Genomic DNA, 20,528 nt, shown 5'->3' with positions numbered 1-20,528 from the left:
GTGCTTTGAAACTGTCTGCGATTTGGTTCACATCAAAAGACTCACTCAGTCTTTGATAGTCATCTATTTTTTTTACCAAATTGCACGGATAAGTAGAAGCAGGTAAAAGTCTCTCTTTTTCTTATGCGTATTCTCCCTTAAATATATTTGCTTTCAACTGAAAATGATACTCCTGTTGAGAGACTCTGCCATATTTAACTATAGTCATAACAAACTTGGCCCTTGAAAAGGGAACGTTCTTTCATTTTTTGGCAGTGGCTTTAAAAGCCTAAATGCTCATCACAACCACTGAACGAGGGCGAGAGACCATCGCTCGATGAGGTAAAATGGTCTGTTACATATTGACACTTTTTTTATTTCTGATTTTCTGATTGGGTACAATGATTCTGATGATTTGGTCAGATCATCCCTGACAATGTTCTTGCAATACAGTGCAGGGAGAGAGTGTGGTAGGCCAGATACAGCTAGAGACATGAAAACACTGAAACCAAATGAGAGAGAGAGAGAGAGAGAGAGAGAGAGAGAGAGAGAGAGAGAGAGAGAGAGAGAGAGAGAGAGAGAGAGAGAGAGAGAGAGAGAGAGAGAGAGAGAGAGAGAGAGAGAGAGAGAAAAAGAGAGGGGGTTGTTTAGGGAAAGGTTATGTTTATGCTAAGCTATGCTAATGCACATTTGAGATCCATGGTGGAGAGAACGAGAGAGAGATAGAGAGAGCGAGGTGGTTCTGGGTATGGAAAGCCGAGTGATTCTGTTGGCCACACATATCGTCGTAGAAAGATATTCAAAAACACGACAGCAGAAGCCACTGTGGGAAGGAGATTGCAGTAGCAAAAGGAAGTATAGTATTATGGGCAGTGCATATGAGTCTGTGGGTTCTCATCGGCGCCTCCCACATCTTCCCCGAGTTCTCTACACCGCCGTTATTCTCCTGATGATCTTTTGTTCAGAGATAAATATTTATAAAAAATAGCTATTCCCCATCTCAGAACCCCCCAGGGCATCCATGGCAGATCCTGCTATTGTAAAAGGCAAAATCCCCTCTCTGTTTGCTGTTGCTCTTCACCTGCGGAGGACTGGCTGCTGTGCTGTTGGTTCACCCCAGGGGTACACAACATGTAGCACACCTGGATGGATGCAAGCCGGAGGACTTAGAAAGCAACTATTTCTACAGCACCGAAGAAGGCTAGGGACAGACTCAATACCAGCGCTAAAAGCCTCCTTTGGGTTATCCATACAAGATGCGTGCAGCATCGAAAGTATTTACCTATATATTATATCTTCATGAAAATGTATGCACGACTGTTGGGTTAGGTGTCTTGATCTGTAGGTCAAGTCATTGTTTTTTTATAGCATCTGACTGAAATCGATTTAAAAAGGCTGCATTTAAACACACCGAGATCTCTCCTTTTAGAATAGAGGCTTTCACACTATCCCCCACACACTCTCAGACACGTAGACACGTATACATAGACGCCGCATTTGCGGCCTCAACCTGTTGCTGCGATACGCCAACGGGGCCGCAAAACTTGAGACGCCATGACTGGCCTTTAAACAAAGCCAAGTAGATGGGGGAGGTGAGATTTTCCTGGATAAAAAGTGCAGTTACTTTTCGCAACCGGTTTCAATGAGTCATTTTGATATTCATCGTAAAAAATATTGTATTTTTTCTGCAAAAAGCCTTGAATAAAAGTGATGCATTGATATCGGTTGAGAAATGTAAAGATGATTTTTATACAAAAAAAACACTGCTCCCCCGATTACTAGTATATGTTTCCGGGAGGAGTCTTTGCTATTTCCAGTATGGCGATGGCAATAAGTCGACCTACGATCCAAAGGCCAAGGCGGGCGTCCATGTGGATATGACTATGCTCACACGCTCTCTGTCCGTCTCCGCCCAGACCCTGAAGGACCCCACCCTGGCGGCCAGGAAGGACTTCCAGCGGGAGGCCGAGCTGCTCACCAACCTGCAGCACGAGCACATCGTCAAGTTCTACGGCGTGTGTGTGGACGGGGACCCCCTCATCATGGTGTTCGAGTACATGAAACACGGCGACCTGAACAAGTTCCTCAGGTGGGTTCACACCCTGAGTGGCTGCTGGGGGTCCGCCTTAGTGGGGGCGGGGGCGGGGGCGGGGGGGGGGGTGGGGGGCTGGGTCTTGAAGGTAGGGTGGTGGATGGGGCGGTATTCCGTCAAGTCCAGCTATTCCATCCGTTTATCTTTTTCCCATGGATTCCGGGATTAATCAATTTACCGGATGCTTTTATCCGAAGCAATTTACAGTGATTTGTTTTGATATAAGTTGTTAATGGGCAGGGAAGGCTAAGGGGTCTTGCTCAAGGATTGGATTTTTCGAAATACCCATAACCTTACGGCTGTGAGTCAAACACCGCTAAGCACAACCCTATCCTGCCCTCTCTGTATTTATCTTTAATCTATCCTCGAGGATAAAAGGTACACATTGTTAGCTAAGTGGCTTTATGACTCTACTCCAAAAGATTAAAGCCAGGGGTAGGCAGTTTAGAGGAGCCTGCCAGAGTAAGCTACATTTTGGAAGTATCCAACTACAAAATCCTACCCCTCCCTTCAGGCCTCCCTCCAAAGACACTGCCCCAAATCATGCAACCCGGTATCAAGCGATTCCGTGCTCATGCGCACAAACGTTATTAATCTATTGAATCGTGTCCCAGATTACGATTGTCCGACTTTTTTAGTGCTACACAGAACGAAATGTAAACCAATGCATTCTGAATGGGAGTGTTCTCCGACAATTGACGTGCTCCACAAAACGAAACGAGAAAGAGAGAAAAGGAGGGACAGAGAGAGAGAGCGAGAGAGAGAGAAGCTTCAGAATGGGTGAGCGCAGATAGTACAGTGCACCCTCTAGTTATATATCTGTATATATTATTATCTAGTTATATATATGTCAACATTTCTGATTTGTAAGCAGACCTCCTCAAAAACTACGTTAATTGCCGGAGAACGCTCCCATTCAGAATGCATTGGTTTACATTTCGTTCTTTGCAGCACTAAAAAAGTCGGACAATCGTGATCTGGGACACGATGAGCACAGATTAACGTTTGTGTGCATGAGCACGAAATCGCGTGATACCGGGTTGAATCATGTGCCTCTCTTGCTAGCTTTAGCAATGGAACTGCCTAGCCTTTTGGAAGGCCCCTACTCTGGTCTAATAGTCAAATTAATTAAGTCCTATGTCCTTTCCTGACCACTCATCCTTGACCTTGATGGAAACAACATCCATTAAAGATTTGATGGAGAATTCATAAGGTATAAAGGGTTGACTTGTAACCGAAAGGTTGCTCGTTTGATTCCCAGGCTCGAGTTGTTCCTGAGCAGGACACCCAACCTTAACAGCTCCCGAAGAGCTGATTGTTGCCTTGCATGGTTGACTCCGCCGTCGATGTGTCAATGTGTGTATGAACTGCTGAAGTCATTTTGGATAAAGCATCTGTTAATTGCCCTAACCGTGGTGCATGGATAATGCAACTGCTCTCAGACTGATAATGTCTATTTTGCATAATTATTTTGCACGCCTTCCGAACATCAAGACCGATTTCAATAAAGATGCATGGGACAATAATACATTGCAAAGAGGATCCCTTGGTGTAACCATTGGTGCACCTCACTTACGACAGATGATGCAAGACAAAAATGACGTAGAAGCCGGTGTCAAAAGGGAGACTTCAATGAGCAGAAATGGCATCTTTGGGAGAACTAGTAGCGAGTGAGGATGAATTAAAGTGAACCAGCAAGCATTGCAGACGGGGAAGATTTGGAGCAGAGATAAGACATTCCCAGTTCATGAGCTTATTTAAGATAAACGTTGGAAGTTGTCGGCTCGAACAACGATTTTGGGTGAATGCGTTGTGTCTTTTTGTAGACCTGTAGAGATGAGGGAATTTCTAACAAGAGTTTTAAGGCGTAATTATGCCAGAAGTTTGTTATCGTTTTGATCATAATGTTTTTGAGTTATGTTGCTGAAATTGAAGACCAATTTACACATTGGAGCGAAGAAATCTGTTCATTATTTTCAGTAAATTGTTTTATTTGAATGAGAGCTGACTCCATTTGATCAACACAATACAACACAGAGAAAATACATGTAGAAATTGAACACAACAGTGCCAAACATAGCCCTTTGCACAGAAACAGCTGGTAGAAATATCAGAGGGAAACTTTTTACTTTTATACTTGCATTACAATTCAGAGCCTGTATTTTCCACTTTTACTAAGGTAAAGAAGTTGATGCAGTACTTGCTTTTACCAGAGTATTTTTTTACACAAGTATCAGTACTTCTACTTGATAAAGGATGTGTTTACTTTTGCCACCACTGTAGCTAGATAGTCAGATAGGAAGGTCATCCAACATTTCATTCGGGCCGAATGTAATAATTAGGCGAGCTTATAACAGGCCCGCAACAGTCACAGATACATGATTTCTTTTGTCGGCTTTTGATTTATTGCTTAGGATCGGGATGTAAAGAGAATTTCAACAAATATGACAAGAAATGCTTCTAAAATAAATAGCCTACCCTAACATTACTAGGGATGCATGGGGGTCTTTTATCTTCTGTTCCCCTCTCATTGGCCAAAATGTCTACAGCTGTGTAATTGGATGTTTTCTTAAAGAAAGATTTTTTACCACCAAGAGTATGAAAACAAAGTTTTTTATCGGTGAGAAAACGGTTTGTCTCAAAGGTCCTCTTGGCTCTGGTCTGCAGTCTTTTAATGTAAATTTGATATCACAGCAATGATGCGTCGACATTCCAAGAATCCAATCATTGCTTACAGAATAACTGATACACTTATATGTCTATCCGATATCTGCAGCCTGTGTCAATCGACCCTCTTCTCCGCCCACCATAATCTATTGCTTTCCACTCATTTTATTAAAGGATGAAATGGGGTAGAAATGTGAGATATCCTTCTTTAGAGATACTGCTGGTGAGGACCTGAGAACTATATGTAAGCCTCTGGAACACCAACAATGAAAGTATTCTTCTGTTGGCAAGAAATAGGATGAAATCTCTTGAAAACAACGTTGTTTTGCGTTGATTATCACAGTCTTAACATAGCGAATACAAATGATGGAGCTCACTTTAATAATTTTTTTGTCAGATGAGACCCATAACAATTTATAGTATTATGAATTATGATTATTTAAAAAAAACGATTGATACTATAAGAAGCAAGGTGGAAGCTGAGTGGGCCACCTCTGATTGAGCCATGACACAGCCAGCTGTGGCTGCGTGAACTCGGTCCGCCCGCAGACACTTAGTGATAAATGAACACAAGGTGAACTATATGTTGAAGACTGACAATTACCTCCACCTATGAACAATGCCCAATTCTGCGACCCTCCTCCCCTCTTGAACTAAATGTATCCAACTTGAAAGATCCTTTGCTTTCATTCTTCTTAAAGATTACCTCTGTTTCAGATTGTATCGCCTTTGTAACGTTACAATCTGAAACCAATTCCCCCTCCCCCCCCACCAAAAAAAAAGAAAAGGTCCATCTCAGCGCGCAGGTTGGTTCATCTTCATTATAGAGTTGTAGAGTCTCCACCCTGACCCCCCCCCCCCGTTCCTGTGACTGATGGATGAGGGTCTCTGTGGGAACAAGGCAGGTCCGTGCTGAGTGACAGAGTGGCATGGGGGGCGGCCCCTCAGACAACGCCCGCATCCAGTTCACCTTTTGTCTCAAAATAGTGTCCGTTGTTGGGCCATTACTCGAATTCTCCTGGAACCGCTTTCTATCGCGCCCTCTCTTGCTACTGCTCTCTCTCTCTCTCTCTCTCTCTCTCTCTCTCTCTTCCCCCCCCCCCCCCCCCGCATTGATTGTCAGGCAGTGACGGATAAGGCACGGCCGAGTCTTTGTCTTGTCCTGTGCTTGGAGACAGACGCACGCACAAGACAAGCTCGTTTGCAGTTAATTAGCAGCGGTACAGAATAATGAGGAGGCTCAAAGCGTTGCTTGGTTTTGTAAGTATTTGAAAAGTATGTCTATATATATCATAGCCTAACTTGTAAAAAGTGTACCGCGTACCGCATCAGTACCCACCCTGCTTATGGCGCCTGTTCTATTTCTGTCCGCGTTACATATGTGCTTGCCCAAGGACGGTGTGACCTGCCTGGCAAAGAAAACACACAAACAACACGCAACAACAACACCTTTAAATCATCTTCCTTCACAGCTGGAGCTCTGTGACCCTGACCACACGGGGCTACGCGTACGCAACGGCAAGAGGCCGTCGCTAATGCAAGACTCTCCTTGGTTGCCCGCCAACCTCCGGTATAAAATAAATGTAAAAAAGGCAAGAGCGTTCCCTGTAAACGTGGCTCTGAGCGGGTGATTGATGGATGAGGCCGTCTCGGGGAACAAAGCAAATACACCCAGTTAGAGCGCTGGAAGCTACACAAAAAAACCATTATCTCTCCAGTCTCCTCTGTGCTGCACCCTAAGAGCTTCAACAGAGACTCGACAAGAACAGCAGCAATCATCCCCACTGTGTAAAGCCAAAGGGAAAAGCCTGTATTTTTCTTCGTTTTTTTTTTTAGCTTTTCAAGGCCAATTGTAACTCAATTGTTTTTGTCAAGTTGAATGTTGCTGTGTTTTCGAATAGGTAACGCAATACTGAAATAATTAATCACCAAACCAATTATGGATCTGGCTTCAAATTCTAGATGATGAAAATAATAATAATCATAGTAGAGTCATAATAGGCCAAAGAAAAGATTTGACACAGAATAAGAATTTTGTTTTGTCTACATATTCGAAATAAACATGAAACATGAAACATGAAACATGAAAGAAAGAATAAATAACACTATCACTTTATATTGCAAGCATTATTATGGTTGAGTAAGATAACCTTCTTTGATTATAAGGTCCAATCCAAAACGGAAGCACATAAAATAGAATGAATAATGGAATAAATAGTGTTGCGCCAGTGCTTGGGTTTAGACGATTATTGCAAGTGCTACGAGTCATCACAATTACAGGAAGTCTGTACTTCTGAACGTCACTGCCAGGATGTTTTGCAGTGTTTGGCACACATGAGACATGCATGCTTTTGTGTGTGTGTGTGTGTGTGTGTGTGTGTGTGTGTGTGTGTGTGTGTGTGTGTGTGTGTGTGTGTGTGTGTGTGTGTGTGTGTGTGTGTGTGTGTGTGTGTGTGTGTGTGTGTGTGTGGGCACAGTGACACTCTGTCTCTTGGTGACTTGGAAGTTAATTTCAGCCTGGTAATTGTGTTTCCATTAAAGTACTGGCATCAAATCATTCAGGACACTGCTAATTTAGCATGCAGCGATTGACTTGCTCTATACAAATACACACAGAGACACAGACACACACACACACACACACACACACACACACACACACACACACACACACACACACACACACACACACACACATATAATCCCACTGGCATGCACTGGCATTCAGTTTGCCCCCCTCCCTCCCCCACAAACCTACACCCACACACATACATACATACATAAACACACACACAGAGACACACACACACAAAGTGTGTGTGGTTATGTACTTTATGTGTGTAGGTAATGGTATGTCTGATCTTCATACTAGCAGTATCTGTGACTTGAGCCCAGTGGAAGCAAGGGAAGTGATGCACACGCACAGCCACGTAAGAGACACACAAACAAATAAGAACCGACACCAATATAAAGAAACCCTCAGACATTAATAAGGGGGTTTCAGACACAACAAACACTGAAGAAGTGGCTTTCGGAGGCGCTAGACTGTCACCTCGGGTTAGCTTGGCCCCTAGCGGCTGCAGCCCGCGACACAGATCATAACACCATCCGACGACCACACACCTTAGCCACCGCTCCATCCATTATTTGTTCTCTGCCTCACTCATGTTGGCCATTGAATCATTCCGAACACACAAGCCTTTACTGTCTTCCTCCCCGAGAAGTTATGTACAAAGTACAATGCCTTTTGCTTGCACTAAAATAGGCTGACAGCTACCCCCCGGGCTCCGTCTTTAAGGCTGACTCACATCGGTGACTCACGACTAATAAAGCCAAATGCCAGACGCCTGGTATTAGAGATATTACCTCAAGCGTTGGACTTGAATTTGTCTCACAGAGGAATCTATTGTTTAAAAAAATAATAATGTTCCGGAAATGTGTTGCCTACACAGTTCTCTCCCACATCATTCTGGAGATATTAATAGACATTTTTTTTCAGAGCTTTGAAAGATTTAACTTGGCTGAAGGAATGGATGCATGTGTGCACAGACCATGGTAGATATAAACAATATGATCTTGTCGTTCTCTTGTGTCCTGGCCGAAGGTCTAAAATATTATCTTTAACATGTATCTATGTCCGTCCATTTATTTAGATTATTATACACACAAAGAATATTACAAGTCAAAATATTTTTGTGATTAAATGAATATAAAAATGATCAAATATTATATGTATCGCAATGCATAACAAAACAAGCAAGTGACTCAATTTAAACTTTGTCAACAAAGAACAACGTTATAGACTGCATGATGTCAAATAGTTTGCACCTCAATTCAAGTTAGTTGTGTTATCCATTGTAAATAATCGTCGACACTTATTAGGGTTGCTGTCACACCAAAATTGTACTGGGGGCGAAAATTTTACCGCCTACATAATCCACGTTCGAAAATTCCAAACCAGCCTGCAACTGATGATCGCGTCGCACGTTGCCTGGCAACGGACAATCGCGTCGAACGATGACGTCTATTATCTAAATTAAATGAACACAATCTAGCTAGACTACGATACACCTTAAGCACTCAGTTTACTTGCTAAATTAGATTTAACAATTAAATACAATACAAATATAAACTACGATACACTTTAAACACTCAGTTTTCTAGCTAAATTCAATACAATACAAATATAAAGTAAAAACAAGTGTTATCTGTATTATGTTATTTCGTCTTGATGAGCGCAAATGTTTTTTGAAACCTGCCTGGCAACGGACAATCGCGTCGATCGATGACGTAATGTTCCGACACGGGTAACGTAGGCGGTACAATTTTCGCCCCCGTTACAATTTTGGTGTGACAGTGCCCAGTGGTTATGACCTATAGCCTAAGGCCATCCCAGCAACCAATCTTCGTCCTGGGTCTATTGCCAGTCCTTCCTCTGCAGTAGAGCAGGATATCACCCAGCTTGGATCATTTACTCAGTAGTCTCCCTGCCGTTTTCATATAATCATAATGGCCTCTCATTTTGTTTATGATTTAAAAATGTACTCCCTTCATAGTTTCCACAAGGAGTTTTCCTGTGGATATTATCTGTGATGGTTTCAGTTCAACGGCTCCTATGGTTATTTAGTAACTCCACAATTAACTCTGTTTCCCTACCCCTCCGCCCCATCCTCCCCTTTCCCGCCCACCTCGTACTTGTGTTCTGCAGAGCCCATGGGCCGGATGCCCTTATCCTGGTTGATGGACAGCCCCTGCAGACCAATGGGGAGCTGGGCCTGTCCCAGATGCTGCACATTGCCAGCCAGATTGCCGCTGGGATGATCTACCTGGCCTCCCAGCACTTTGTGCACCGCGACCTAGCAACCAGGAACTGTCTGGTGGGCAACGGACTTCTGGTGAAGATCGGAGACTTTGGGATGTCCAGGGATATCTACAGCACAGACTATTATCGGGTGAGTTTAGTAAGTTGCATCGATAGAATTCCATTACTTTTTCTTATTCTTTTGGTCAAAGTCATCATATTGTAATGAGCCAGGGAGCCCAAGATGCTTAAATATATAATGTACTTTTCCATGCTGTGCACACACTTCTGGCCCTCCAGAACAAGTTTATGTTTCTGGAGCACAATAACAGAGACTCAGAGGGATATTCAGCAGACTCTCCAAGCACTTTAATTGGCGTGTTGGGAAATCATTTGTATTTGGCAGTAAATGTCAATGACTCCATCTTGCCCCATTTCCCTAAGCAGCTCCCGTGGTCTATTTTACCTCTAATGCCTTCCTAAATGTCCCGCTGGTGGTTCCATTGGAGAAATTTTTATTTTTATTTTACTTTTAGGGGGTTAATATGTACTGTAGTTACCAGTTAATGTGCTGCATAAAGCAGTAGAAACACTTTAAAGAATCAAACGTTAAAGGAGCCATTATTCCTTATTGTACATTTAAATAGGAACTGGTTGAGTTAAAGACTATTATATGTATTCTGCACGTTGAGAACAGGAATTATGACCGAGTTGAGTCAAAGATAAGGGAAAAGGTTCATCAGTGATTGGATTGCTATTCGCTGTTTTGAATACAAATACTGCACATGAAGGATCTAAGTGGTCACGTGGACAGGTTCACCATGAATGATGGGTAACCGCCCTGGATTCTCATGCAGGTACAACTAAAGGGGAAAAAATATTCTGAAAGCTTCTGTTGTTGACAACCTGCCAATCGTATCTTGTCTCCACCGCAGTCACATGCAGAAATATGCTGACAGTATCAAAGCAATGCAGGCATATACGCTAGCTTTCGTAGCAGGTATATAACCTCCATACAAACACGCAAGCAAACACACTCACGCACGCAAGTGCAGCGCACATCCTTATATGCACACATGCCTGCTAGAATATTAACTGAGCACAAAAATGAACACAATGGGGAAGACTTACAATGAGACACATTTGTATTCAAACGGTACGACCTGCATGCATACACACACATTCACACACACACACACACACACACACACACACACACACACACACACACACACACACACACACACACACACACACACACACACACACACACACACACACAATCTATGTCTCCAACTTACTCCAAAACATATACACACACACAATCACACACACAATCTCTCTCCCACACACGAACAAACACATGAACTTGGCAATACTAATGGAGGTTTGTGCTGGCCTGCACACACATGTTCGTGTGTGTACTTCCTCTTTGAGGGCAGAAATCCGCTTCTGCTTAACATGCATCCGAGGTCTCTAATTCTGCAGTCGCACGTACGCAGTGAAGGAAAGGAGACAGGGAAAGGGTCGGAGATTTTAATTTCACCACAGTAATTCTCTTTAATGTGCAGGCTATTTCCCTGCAGTCTGATAGAACACAACGAGCACTGTGCTTAGTTGACTTGCTGGAGAGGGCTGCACGGCCATATGTCTGAATTAACCAGGAGATATCCAATACAGAGGGGTCAGCAAAAGTGCACAACGCTATTTACCATGCATGCCATTTGCTTCCAAATACTGAGGACCAATAAATAGCAGGCTCATTTGGAAGCCATTCTGGTCCAAGGGGGCTAGTCCATTCAACCAGTGAATCTACACAAACGCATACACACCCACCCACACAAACACATACAAACACAGACGCTACCAGCAGGCATTAGAAAACAAAAAGAGACAGATAATGAAGCTCTGTATTGTTCTTTTAACGTAAGCTGATAAGTTATAGCTTCTCACCCACAAGCGTCATTATTCCTGGAGCTCAGTCAGTCCACTGACTGTTGTCAATGAGGACACTATACAGAGTCCATGAACAACCTCCATTTATTTCCAAGGTCTAAAGACACAATCAACAACACAGTGAAGTGTCCCTTTACGTGTGTGTTTGCGGACGATTACGAAACCAAACAAAAACATTTATTTTCCCCAATCCCCGGTTTAGTTTGTTTGTGTGTGCGTCTCTGAATCATTTAAAGAAATATGGGTCCACTGAAGAGTGCCCTAAGTATGCTCGCATTGTGACTGAGTGTTTCTGGATAAGCCCTCAGGGCTCAGCTTGCCCAAGGCTTAGAGAAACGAAAACGTTTTTACAGGTTGAAGTGAAGTGAGAGAAGGGAGAAATGTGCCAGGTGAAAGACAAGCGAAGGATTCTGTTCCTATTCACAGGAGAAAAGCGAGAGAGAGAAAGAGAGAGAGAGAGAGAGAGAGAGAGAGAGAGAGAGAGAGAGAGGGGGAAAAAGAGAGAATTCGGTAATGACAAACGGTGGGAGAGACGTGCGTGTGTGCGTTTAAGTGCGTTTCCCTGTGCGTTCAAAAAAACATGTCATGGCGCCCTAGAGACAATTTGTCACGGGTGCACCGAAGGACAATTGCTAGGCATCTGTGGAAGTGGAGCCGCATGCAGGGTCGAGTGAGTCAAGAGCCCTCGCTGATTAATGGATAATGAACCAATTATAATCTATACCATGTACTATGATATGGGCGTCCGCTCTGACATCCTCACTTCTCCTCCATCAGCTATGTAGAGGAACGTTGTTCTGTTTAGCTCCTATTACCCGAGCACTGAAGACGTCTCTTAAGTTAGTTCCGAAAAACAAACCCGGATATGACAATTATCTCAAATACAGTCAAGTCTTTATGCCCATCATTATATCCTTTTGCTCATTCGCAAAGGGTACTAGATGGAAATTGGAGGGTCCTGCTATCACTGCAGACCAAGAACACAGTATACTTAAATGATATGATATATAGTATTGCACCTTTTGTGGCCCTTGTGCATTTTTTTTTAACTATCCAAATGAGGTAATTTAAGGTTTTGTAGGTGTGTATGGGTGGCAAAAAGTATGCGTGTAATGTAATTGACCGGATTTAACTCTGTTGAAAATGTAGCCTTTTTTATACTAGATAGAAGGTAAGAGAGATAATAAAAGGGAAGGGTTTTTCCCAAAAGAGAAACTTCGATAACTCCAGGTTCCACACACAGAAAAGTATAAAAGAATGAGTTTGAATCATTTAAGGGAGGCAGTTTTACTGAGAAATGGTGTCAATATAAAACGTGGCTTCACATCGCAGAAAATAACTAAAACTACAAACTTCTTTCTATCTGTAATATGATCTTTCTTCCAACCGTTGTTGCTGGTGTAGCCTACAGTATGTTCACATTCAGGAAAGAATAGATACAATCAACAATTAATAAGCCTGATCTTAGATCCTTTTAAATCTTGCAACAGGCATATCTAAGAACCACTGCTGGAGACGCTGTGAAATCATGAATAAAGAATTGTTTGTGTTTTCTGCAGCATGGTTCAAATGCGACGTGTCTGTATGAATTTTTCAGGCAGCATGTTTCAGTGTTATCGCCAGGCCTCCTCAGGATATCATGGCTATCCAAGAGAGAAAATTTGCTTGTCTTTATAAAGATTGAAAGAGCCAGGATTAATTAATGTTTTGTCCTGTCGCAGAATTACTAAACGATAACCGTTAAGATTAGATTGCAATTATTCCAGTTTTATTTGGAAATAAAAAAAAAATCTAGATTATTACTGCTCTGTTAAAATATCATGTTTAACGATATAGTCTTGATTATACTATAGACATTATATGGAACATTAGTTCTTTCAAAGTACTTTATTATTATATTCAAGACAAGCATCGTAAATCTAAGTTAATTATAATGACATTTTCTTTCTTAATTTTCAGTATACAGTTTGACCAGGCTTCAATTAATGCATACATCTATTGATGTCTTTAGAGTTAAGGGAATACTATTTCCCTTAGAAACTACAATTGAAAAAATGATAAGGCATTTACGTTACCTCATGAACTTACATATCCCAAACAAACTGGCTGCATGCCCAAACATTGAGGGGTTCCCAATTAGCCTCACCTCTATGGCTTCCAAGGTGGGGGTCATGACAGGTGTGACTCGCTGTACCTCAATTATTGCATGAAATGTGTCATAACACTTACACAAACCAAAATAACTCAATAAATAAATAGAAAAAATCTTACATTATCTTTATTTATTCACTATCCTGTGCCCTTTGGTACAGTATCCATTCGGAATAAAGAATGGAAAGGTGATACCCGGCATTCTCCGTAATCTGTGTCTGTGTGCCTGTCTATCTTTTGTGCACGCTTCTGTGTGTGTGTGTGTGTGTGTGTGTGTGTGTGTGTGTGTGTGTGTGTGTGTGTGTGTGTGCGTGTGCGTGTGCGTGTGTGTGTGTGTGCGTGCGTGTGTAGGTGGGAGGACACACCATGTTGCCCATTCGCTGGATGCCCCCGGAGAGCATCATGTACAGGAAGTTCACCACTGAGAGCGACGTGTGGAGCTTCGGAGTCATTCTGTGGGAGATCTTCACCTACGGCAAACAGCCCTGGTTCCAGCTGGCCAACAACGAGGTGAATGAACTCCCACACATAGTGTACTTGCTGAGGAGACCTGACTCAAACCTGAATAGAAAATGGCCATAAATCATTGCTATGTATTGCCGTGGGTGGGAACAGCTCGGTAGGCAGAGCGGGCTGGCTGGTGACCGCAAGGTTGCTAGGTCGATTGCCAGCTCCTCCTAGCTGAGTGTCGATGTGTACCTGACCTAACAGGCTCCTAACGAGCTGGCTGTAGCCTTGCATGGTTGACACCGCCGTGAATGTGTGCATTAACGGGTGAAGGCAATATGGTAAAGCTTCACCCATCTAAAGATAAAAGCGCCATATAAATGCAGTCCATTTACAATATGTAGAACTGTAATTAGATATCAGATTCACTTCATCATACAGTCCAATGAATGCTTTTGACGTTCAAAACACAAATACTTTTCATTGGACTGTCTTATGAGTAAATCTGATTGTATTGTGCGATGGGGTTATGTATGCAGATCGCTTCATCTATAATGTATGACGTTTACACATAATGCACAGTCTTGAACGCAGAATGTATAAATATTTAGGTGACATTTTTAAATCTTGGCATCACCATAAGCATTATTCTTGTCTCCAAAGAGAGAAATCTGCTTGCATGTTTTTGTACATGATTTGCTTGATAAACCGATGCAACCAAACCTCATTAAAAGACAGGGGCAATCTCTTGGTAATGCAACGTGGGCAAAATGATGTTGTTGCGTTGTCCTTTAGTGAGAGCCCTAAATCCCTGCATTCCTATGAACCTCTCTCTATGTATCCCTCTGTCCCCAGGTGATCGAGTGCATCACCCAGGGAAGGGTTCTGGAGCGCCCCAGGGTTTGTCCCAAGGAGATCTACGACATGATGCTGGGCTGCTGGCAGAGGGAGCCCCAACAGCGGCTAAACATTAAGGATATCCAGAAGATGCTCTTCACCATGATGAAGGCGGCGCCTGTCTATCTGGATATACTAGGGTAAACATATGGGAAGGCAGAGGGGAAAAGGGGGCAGCTCTCAGATCGGACTACACTGGATTGGAACGAGTAACGGAGGATATTGGATGGGAGTGGAGTGGGAGTCTACCAGAGTCGCATCTCCTGCTGTACAAGTAGAAGCTGACTTTTGACCGAGCACGAGGTCAAATCTTAGACGAGGCTGACTTGACAGCGGTACAACTCTTTAAAGGAATTGAATTGAATTTGCCACCATACTGGAATAAATGACATTGGATTATATAGTTTTGTGGTTCCTCGTGAGTTCCAATGCCCTCCGTCTCACTCTTTGGTCCCACGTCTTCGCACACATGACATGATTGGAGTCAAACTGAAGCGGATTCCTTCCCACTGTCAGCATCCAAACTGTCAGCAACCCTGTGCAGGCCCTTAGCATTTAATACCTTAGTTTTGTTCATTTAGAGCAACAGTAGCAGCAGAGTAGTCTATATCTATATATATAGATATATCTATATCTATATATCTATATAGATATATAGATATAGATATATATATTCAGTCTTCAAACCTGCCTAGTCTATTCTGGGAAAGACCTCAGACTATGTTATAGCCCCCATTATTTTCTGCAACAGCAGCTTAAACGCTCCACAATTAAACAACAACAAAGTCCTAAGCGGAGACAGACGCTGTCTAGAAAGTAGTCTCTCCATCACTGAATCCAGGGCCTGCACACTTCAGGAACACAACCCACCTCATCCCCTGAAAGTTTAATGGAGGCTACTAGTTGAATGCAAGATTTAAACATGGCCACCAATGATAAAAACAACTTTTATTTCCTACCTTGTCTGGCCTCCCTAAAAGCTATCCCGTTCTAAGATTCAATTTATCAAGCGTAATCACAAAATATGGCCTTATGAAAAAGTGAAGGTGGCAATGTACTAGCCTAGCACATTACCAGCAATGTAACACGACCCAGGAAGTTAGGGAATGGGTATATTTTTCAAATCATCGTGAGAATTGGTTGGCCATTAGATCCAACCTGGTCTCAATTCTATTTCCCAAAAGGCCAACGGTCAACTTTTCATAATATTTCTTCAGAATTGGAAGGCATAATGCGGGCTATTGGGTTAAATCTTTTTTTATTGTGGCTTATTTAAACCGCTGCATTCTGGAGCTCAGTTAGAAACCATCAATGCATGGCTAATATAACATGTTCCCATGGCCTGCACTCGGACCAGGCAACATCCATTGCACAAACTTCAAGGAAGCAGAAGAAGAAACAAAGTGAACTTTTGACTCAAAGCCGTCATCTCACCAATCACTGTGTTTCATCAAAATTAGCCCCGTGTCCAAGTGCACTCTTTACTGTCCTCTAGAGCCGAACTCCTACCAAAACCTTGGTTCTTAAGAGCAGGTCGTAATGTTAGCCTTTCTGAGTTGCCCATATCAACAGGTACTTTTCCCGGAACCCTCCAATCGTGAGATTAGAAGCGTGGTCTGACTGACTGTCGCCATTTTGAGATGGACCCAAGTGCCTCCTACTTCTTTCTAAACGTGGAAAACAAAAGACATAAAAAAAAACATTCTTTCAAATAAAAGCACTTTTGCATTTTGTTTACCTGCTAAGACATGTACATTAGCTGTAAATCTCTGTTTACAGCTCTCTGTCTGTCATGACCTACATTCAACAACCTACTTTCAGCACTCTGTCAACCAAAAAATATAAAAGTGAAAAATAATAAAAACATGAATAAAAAAAAAAAATGATGCATAAAAAAGATAAAAACAAATGTCCCAGAAAAAAAGAAAAGAAAAACTGATTTCTTTCGTAACCCTTGCAAGAGCTTGGCAAGAAGATCAATCTACCCAAGGAAAACTACTTCACTTTCTTTTTATAAATATATATTCTATATATTTTTAATTTATTTTTTATTTTCAATCAAAGTGTGGACCTCTGCCATGATCCAAAGCCATGGAACATTCTGCCACTGGGCAGAAAAGAACCAGACGAGATACAATACTGGTCACCATTGGAAATTACACAACAGTTTGAAGGACGCCACCCTCCATTATATGTATCCGATGGGCAGAACATCCATAAGGCAACAGAAACTCTGAACTCTATCGAGACAAAAGAGGCATCAGTCGAAGATCAAAAAAACACTTGCTACTCTGAAATGAATGTATATAATGTAAATTTATGTGTCTTAAAATATGTTAAATTATTTAATTTCTCCGGTTTAGATTATTTTAGGATTCTTGTTGTGTTGTTATATGGTTAAGTAAAAAAGAAACAAAAAACAATAGATATTTTATTATTGTTTTCCTTTTAACTTGTAATTATTGTATTATTTAGAAACTATGGTTATACTGTGTCTGTTACCATTTTAACAAAAATAATCAACATTCAAATCAGCTATATTTACATTTATTTTTCATTCAGATAATGACGTGATGACAATGGATAAGTCAGGTGAACGGAGGAAACTGCTAAGTGACAGAGCTTCTCAGTTTCTATCAAAACTGCTCAGAGTAAAGATAGTGTTCCAGGATCATACATTGTTCCATCTTTTTTAACTTTCACTAATTTCATGTGCCTGCACTCGTTTCCCATTTGTTTCTTATACAAACACACAGTGACATTGTCAAATGACAATGTACCAGCCGTTGCTGTACTACCAAGGCATTTATAGAAAAAAATCCTAGTCCTTTCTGCTTCAGTTGGCCACCTGTCTCGAGATGCTGGTTTCATGCTAATGTTGCAGAATCAAAGTCAAAGTCAAATCAAAGTGTCAGAATGGGAGGGATAACCCTGGATATGATCCTGATGTGTTGCCTGGTGCAAGACGTGATTATTTATATTGTTGTGAACGAAACCCAACATGTACACAGTCACCCTTAGTCCTCCTCTACTGCAGCGGTACAATGCTATCAACACTTCAGATTGATGGTATCATTGTGGTTCTTCATTTATGGTGTCCTGGGTTTGAATCCTGCCAGTTAGGGACATTATTTGTAACGTTCGGGAGCCTGCCACCAGAAAAGGCAATGCTTTATATTTGATTTACATCCAACCATGTTTACCACTTCAAAGCTATAGCTCTTTAAACCAAAAGCCTTAGAACAATTAGCAAAATATTGACTCATTTGCTCCTTGCTTGAATTGTTTTACAACAGCTCAACAAAAATGGCATTCTGCTCTTACCTTAACAAAATCCAATACATGGATGCGTAAACTTCTAAAGCAAAAACACCGGCCACAGCCACGTTTACAGGTGGCATGTGTTTTGTGTTCAGATAATACAGCCACACCCTCAATTCAGCGTGGCCCCAGTACACCAGATTAAACCCGATTCTGCTGGCCTATAGGGTTTGATTTGCAATGAGTAAATGTAATTATTTGGTGCTGTGCAATACACAACACGGAAACCCAGGACACGTGTCATTGCTAGATCGCAGGGATCCTTTTTTTAGTTCAATTGTATGCGAAACTTCATCTTATTTTTTACATCAGAGGAAACAGCGACAAATTGAAAGCTAGAATGTAATTTGATTCTTGAAATAATGTTGCCAGACAGGAAACTTAAATGATAACGGGGCTTTTTCATGCTCCGGATTCCCCTCTTCTTTTTTCCTCAAGGATGTTCCTGGCTCATCAGGGTTCATGTCACCCACAGCCTCTGCCTTGACCACATTTCTATTGTAAATTCAATAGTTTCCATGCTATGCGTTGTATTCACATGACTCAATTCCAACTGATGTACGAGGACATTCTAAGGTCCACAGACTCCTCCTTGCGTGTGTGCTATATGATTAGAAGTTCTAAATTTGCATCCTTCTGTTTTCCACTGTAAACAAAAATTGGATAGATATAGTATATCCAATAGATTTATACCGACAGTATAAGTCATTAACTAGGTTATACTTGTGACTATTGCTCATGTCTTTCTTTGTTGTCTCTTGACAGTTCTAACACGTATGGTTTTTGGTCAACTTACTGTGCAACAATCAGAATAGTGAACTGTTTGGGGTTTGGATAAAGTCATGCTCACGGCATACGCCGTGTATATTGTTAGCGAGCGAAGGGAAGACCCAAATGCAACATTTCATGAACATTATTCAAATGTAAACATTGCTTAATGAAACGCTTTTTACTCTTCCTGTTCTCCCACACAAAGTTGGTCAAACCTTATCTGTTGGGAGTGAATGTTCCTTAAAAACTTGTGGCTCAGCAAATTGCATTCCTGGTCTTGCTGTATAAGCGGTGTTCTTTCCCTAGCTTATGAAACGTTATTTAGCGACTGCAGTTGTGGAGCCTTATCGTTACCCATGATTGTGTTTTATTACATCAAATGGTGTTCCTGAGTAAATTGGGAAATGTAAATGCTAACTTCAAACACAAATAGTTTCTGCAAAGGGAAACTTCAGTACACATGCAATGGCAGCAAATGCTGCCATTCTGTCTGATGCATCTTTTTTCCAATAGCCATTATTCATTTTTCTTTTATTTTCTTTTGCCATGCAATCTGCCTACAGGAATTTCTCTTCAAACCGTGTATATAATGATTGTCATATGACTCAAATCGGTTATGACTTTTACTACTGGCTCAAAAGGTGTTTATTAAGTCAATGGACTCGCTTGTCAGTGATACAGCTAGAGAAAATCCTATGGTGGTTACCATTAAAAAAAAATCACTGTTATTTCTCATGTATTCATATATCTCATATATCAGTGTTAAGCAAGTATGCAAGGATTTGGAATGTGATATTGTACTCTGGGAGTGAGATCGTGCATCGTATGTGCTTTTCTTTCCCCCCCCCTCCGTATACACAAACACACACACACACACACACACGCAAACACAAACACACACACACACACACACACCCATCAACTTCCGCTGGCCCTTATAGAGACACGTTCAAAGTCTTACATGCAAGCATGTATGCACCCACACACACAAACTCATATGCGTACGTACATACATACACACACACACATGCACACACACAGCTACAGGCATAGGCCCTGCTGTCTGCTTGCAAAGGATTTTGAGATATAGTGAGGAGGGGGCTTTCTTTCTCACTGTGTGCTCCTTGTGTAAAGTCATTTTCCACCCCCCCTGTCTTTATCCCCGTTCCTTATGCTCCTTCATTATTTTTCGCCTCATAACTAGCGATCTGTTCTATTCTTATTTTCCATCCTCCTGGCTTAATAATAATTGTTTTATTCAAAAGCTCATTTTCTCAAACTTTTATCCCCAACCCTGTCTGCTGCTTTGAACTCCATCATGTTTTGCATACAAAATATTTAATCTCAATAGCTGGTCCTTTTTAAATGCTACAAACCATAATTACTTAATATTAATGTCTTTCTATCTCTTGGTGTCTCCTCTCCTCCTCTCTCTCTCTCCCTCTC

At 41.7% G+C, this 20,528-nt stretch overlaps 1 protein-coding gene across 4 annotated transcripts in view; it reads left to right on the top strand.

Moving 5' to 3' along the window:
• LOC130388969 (NT-3 growth factor receptor-like) overlaps positions 1 to 19,989 on the top strand; it is a 181,235-nt gene extending 161,246 nt beyond the window's left edge. For 2 of the 4 annotated variants that reach the window (XM_056598604.1, XM_056598603.1), the window contains 4 exons: positions 1,896 to 2,068; positions 9,447 to 9,699; positions 13,998 to 14,156; positions 14,949 to 19,989. In XM_056598604.1, the coding sequence (XP_056454579.1) occupies positions 1,896 to 2,068; positions 9,447 to 9,699; positions 13,998 to 14,156; positions 14,949 to 15,134 (771 nt within the window). In that variant the 3' untranslated portion in view covers positions 15,135 to 19,989. The remainder of the gene's footprint in view (positions 1 to 1,895; positions 2,069 to 9,446; positions 9,700 to 13,997; positions 14,157 to 14,948) is intronic. The other 2 variants (XM_056598602.1, XM_056598601.1) reach the window with 1 other exon arrangement.
• Positions 19,990 to 20,528: the final 539 nt, after the last annotated feature.

This window comes from Gadus chalcogrammus, chromosome 9, assembly GCF_026213295.1.
Source record: "Gadus chalcogrammus isolate NIFS_2021 chromosome 9, NIFS_Gcha_1.0, whole genome shotgun sequence".
Classification (NCBI taxonomy): Eukaryota; Metazoa; Chordata; class Actinopteri; order Gadiformes; family Gadidae; genus Gadus; species Gadus chalcogrammus.
The sequence above is the reverse complement of the archived record's forward strand: the minus strand, read 5'-3'. Positions and strand labels throughout refer to the sequence as shown.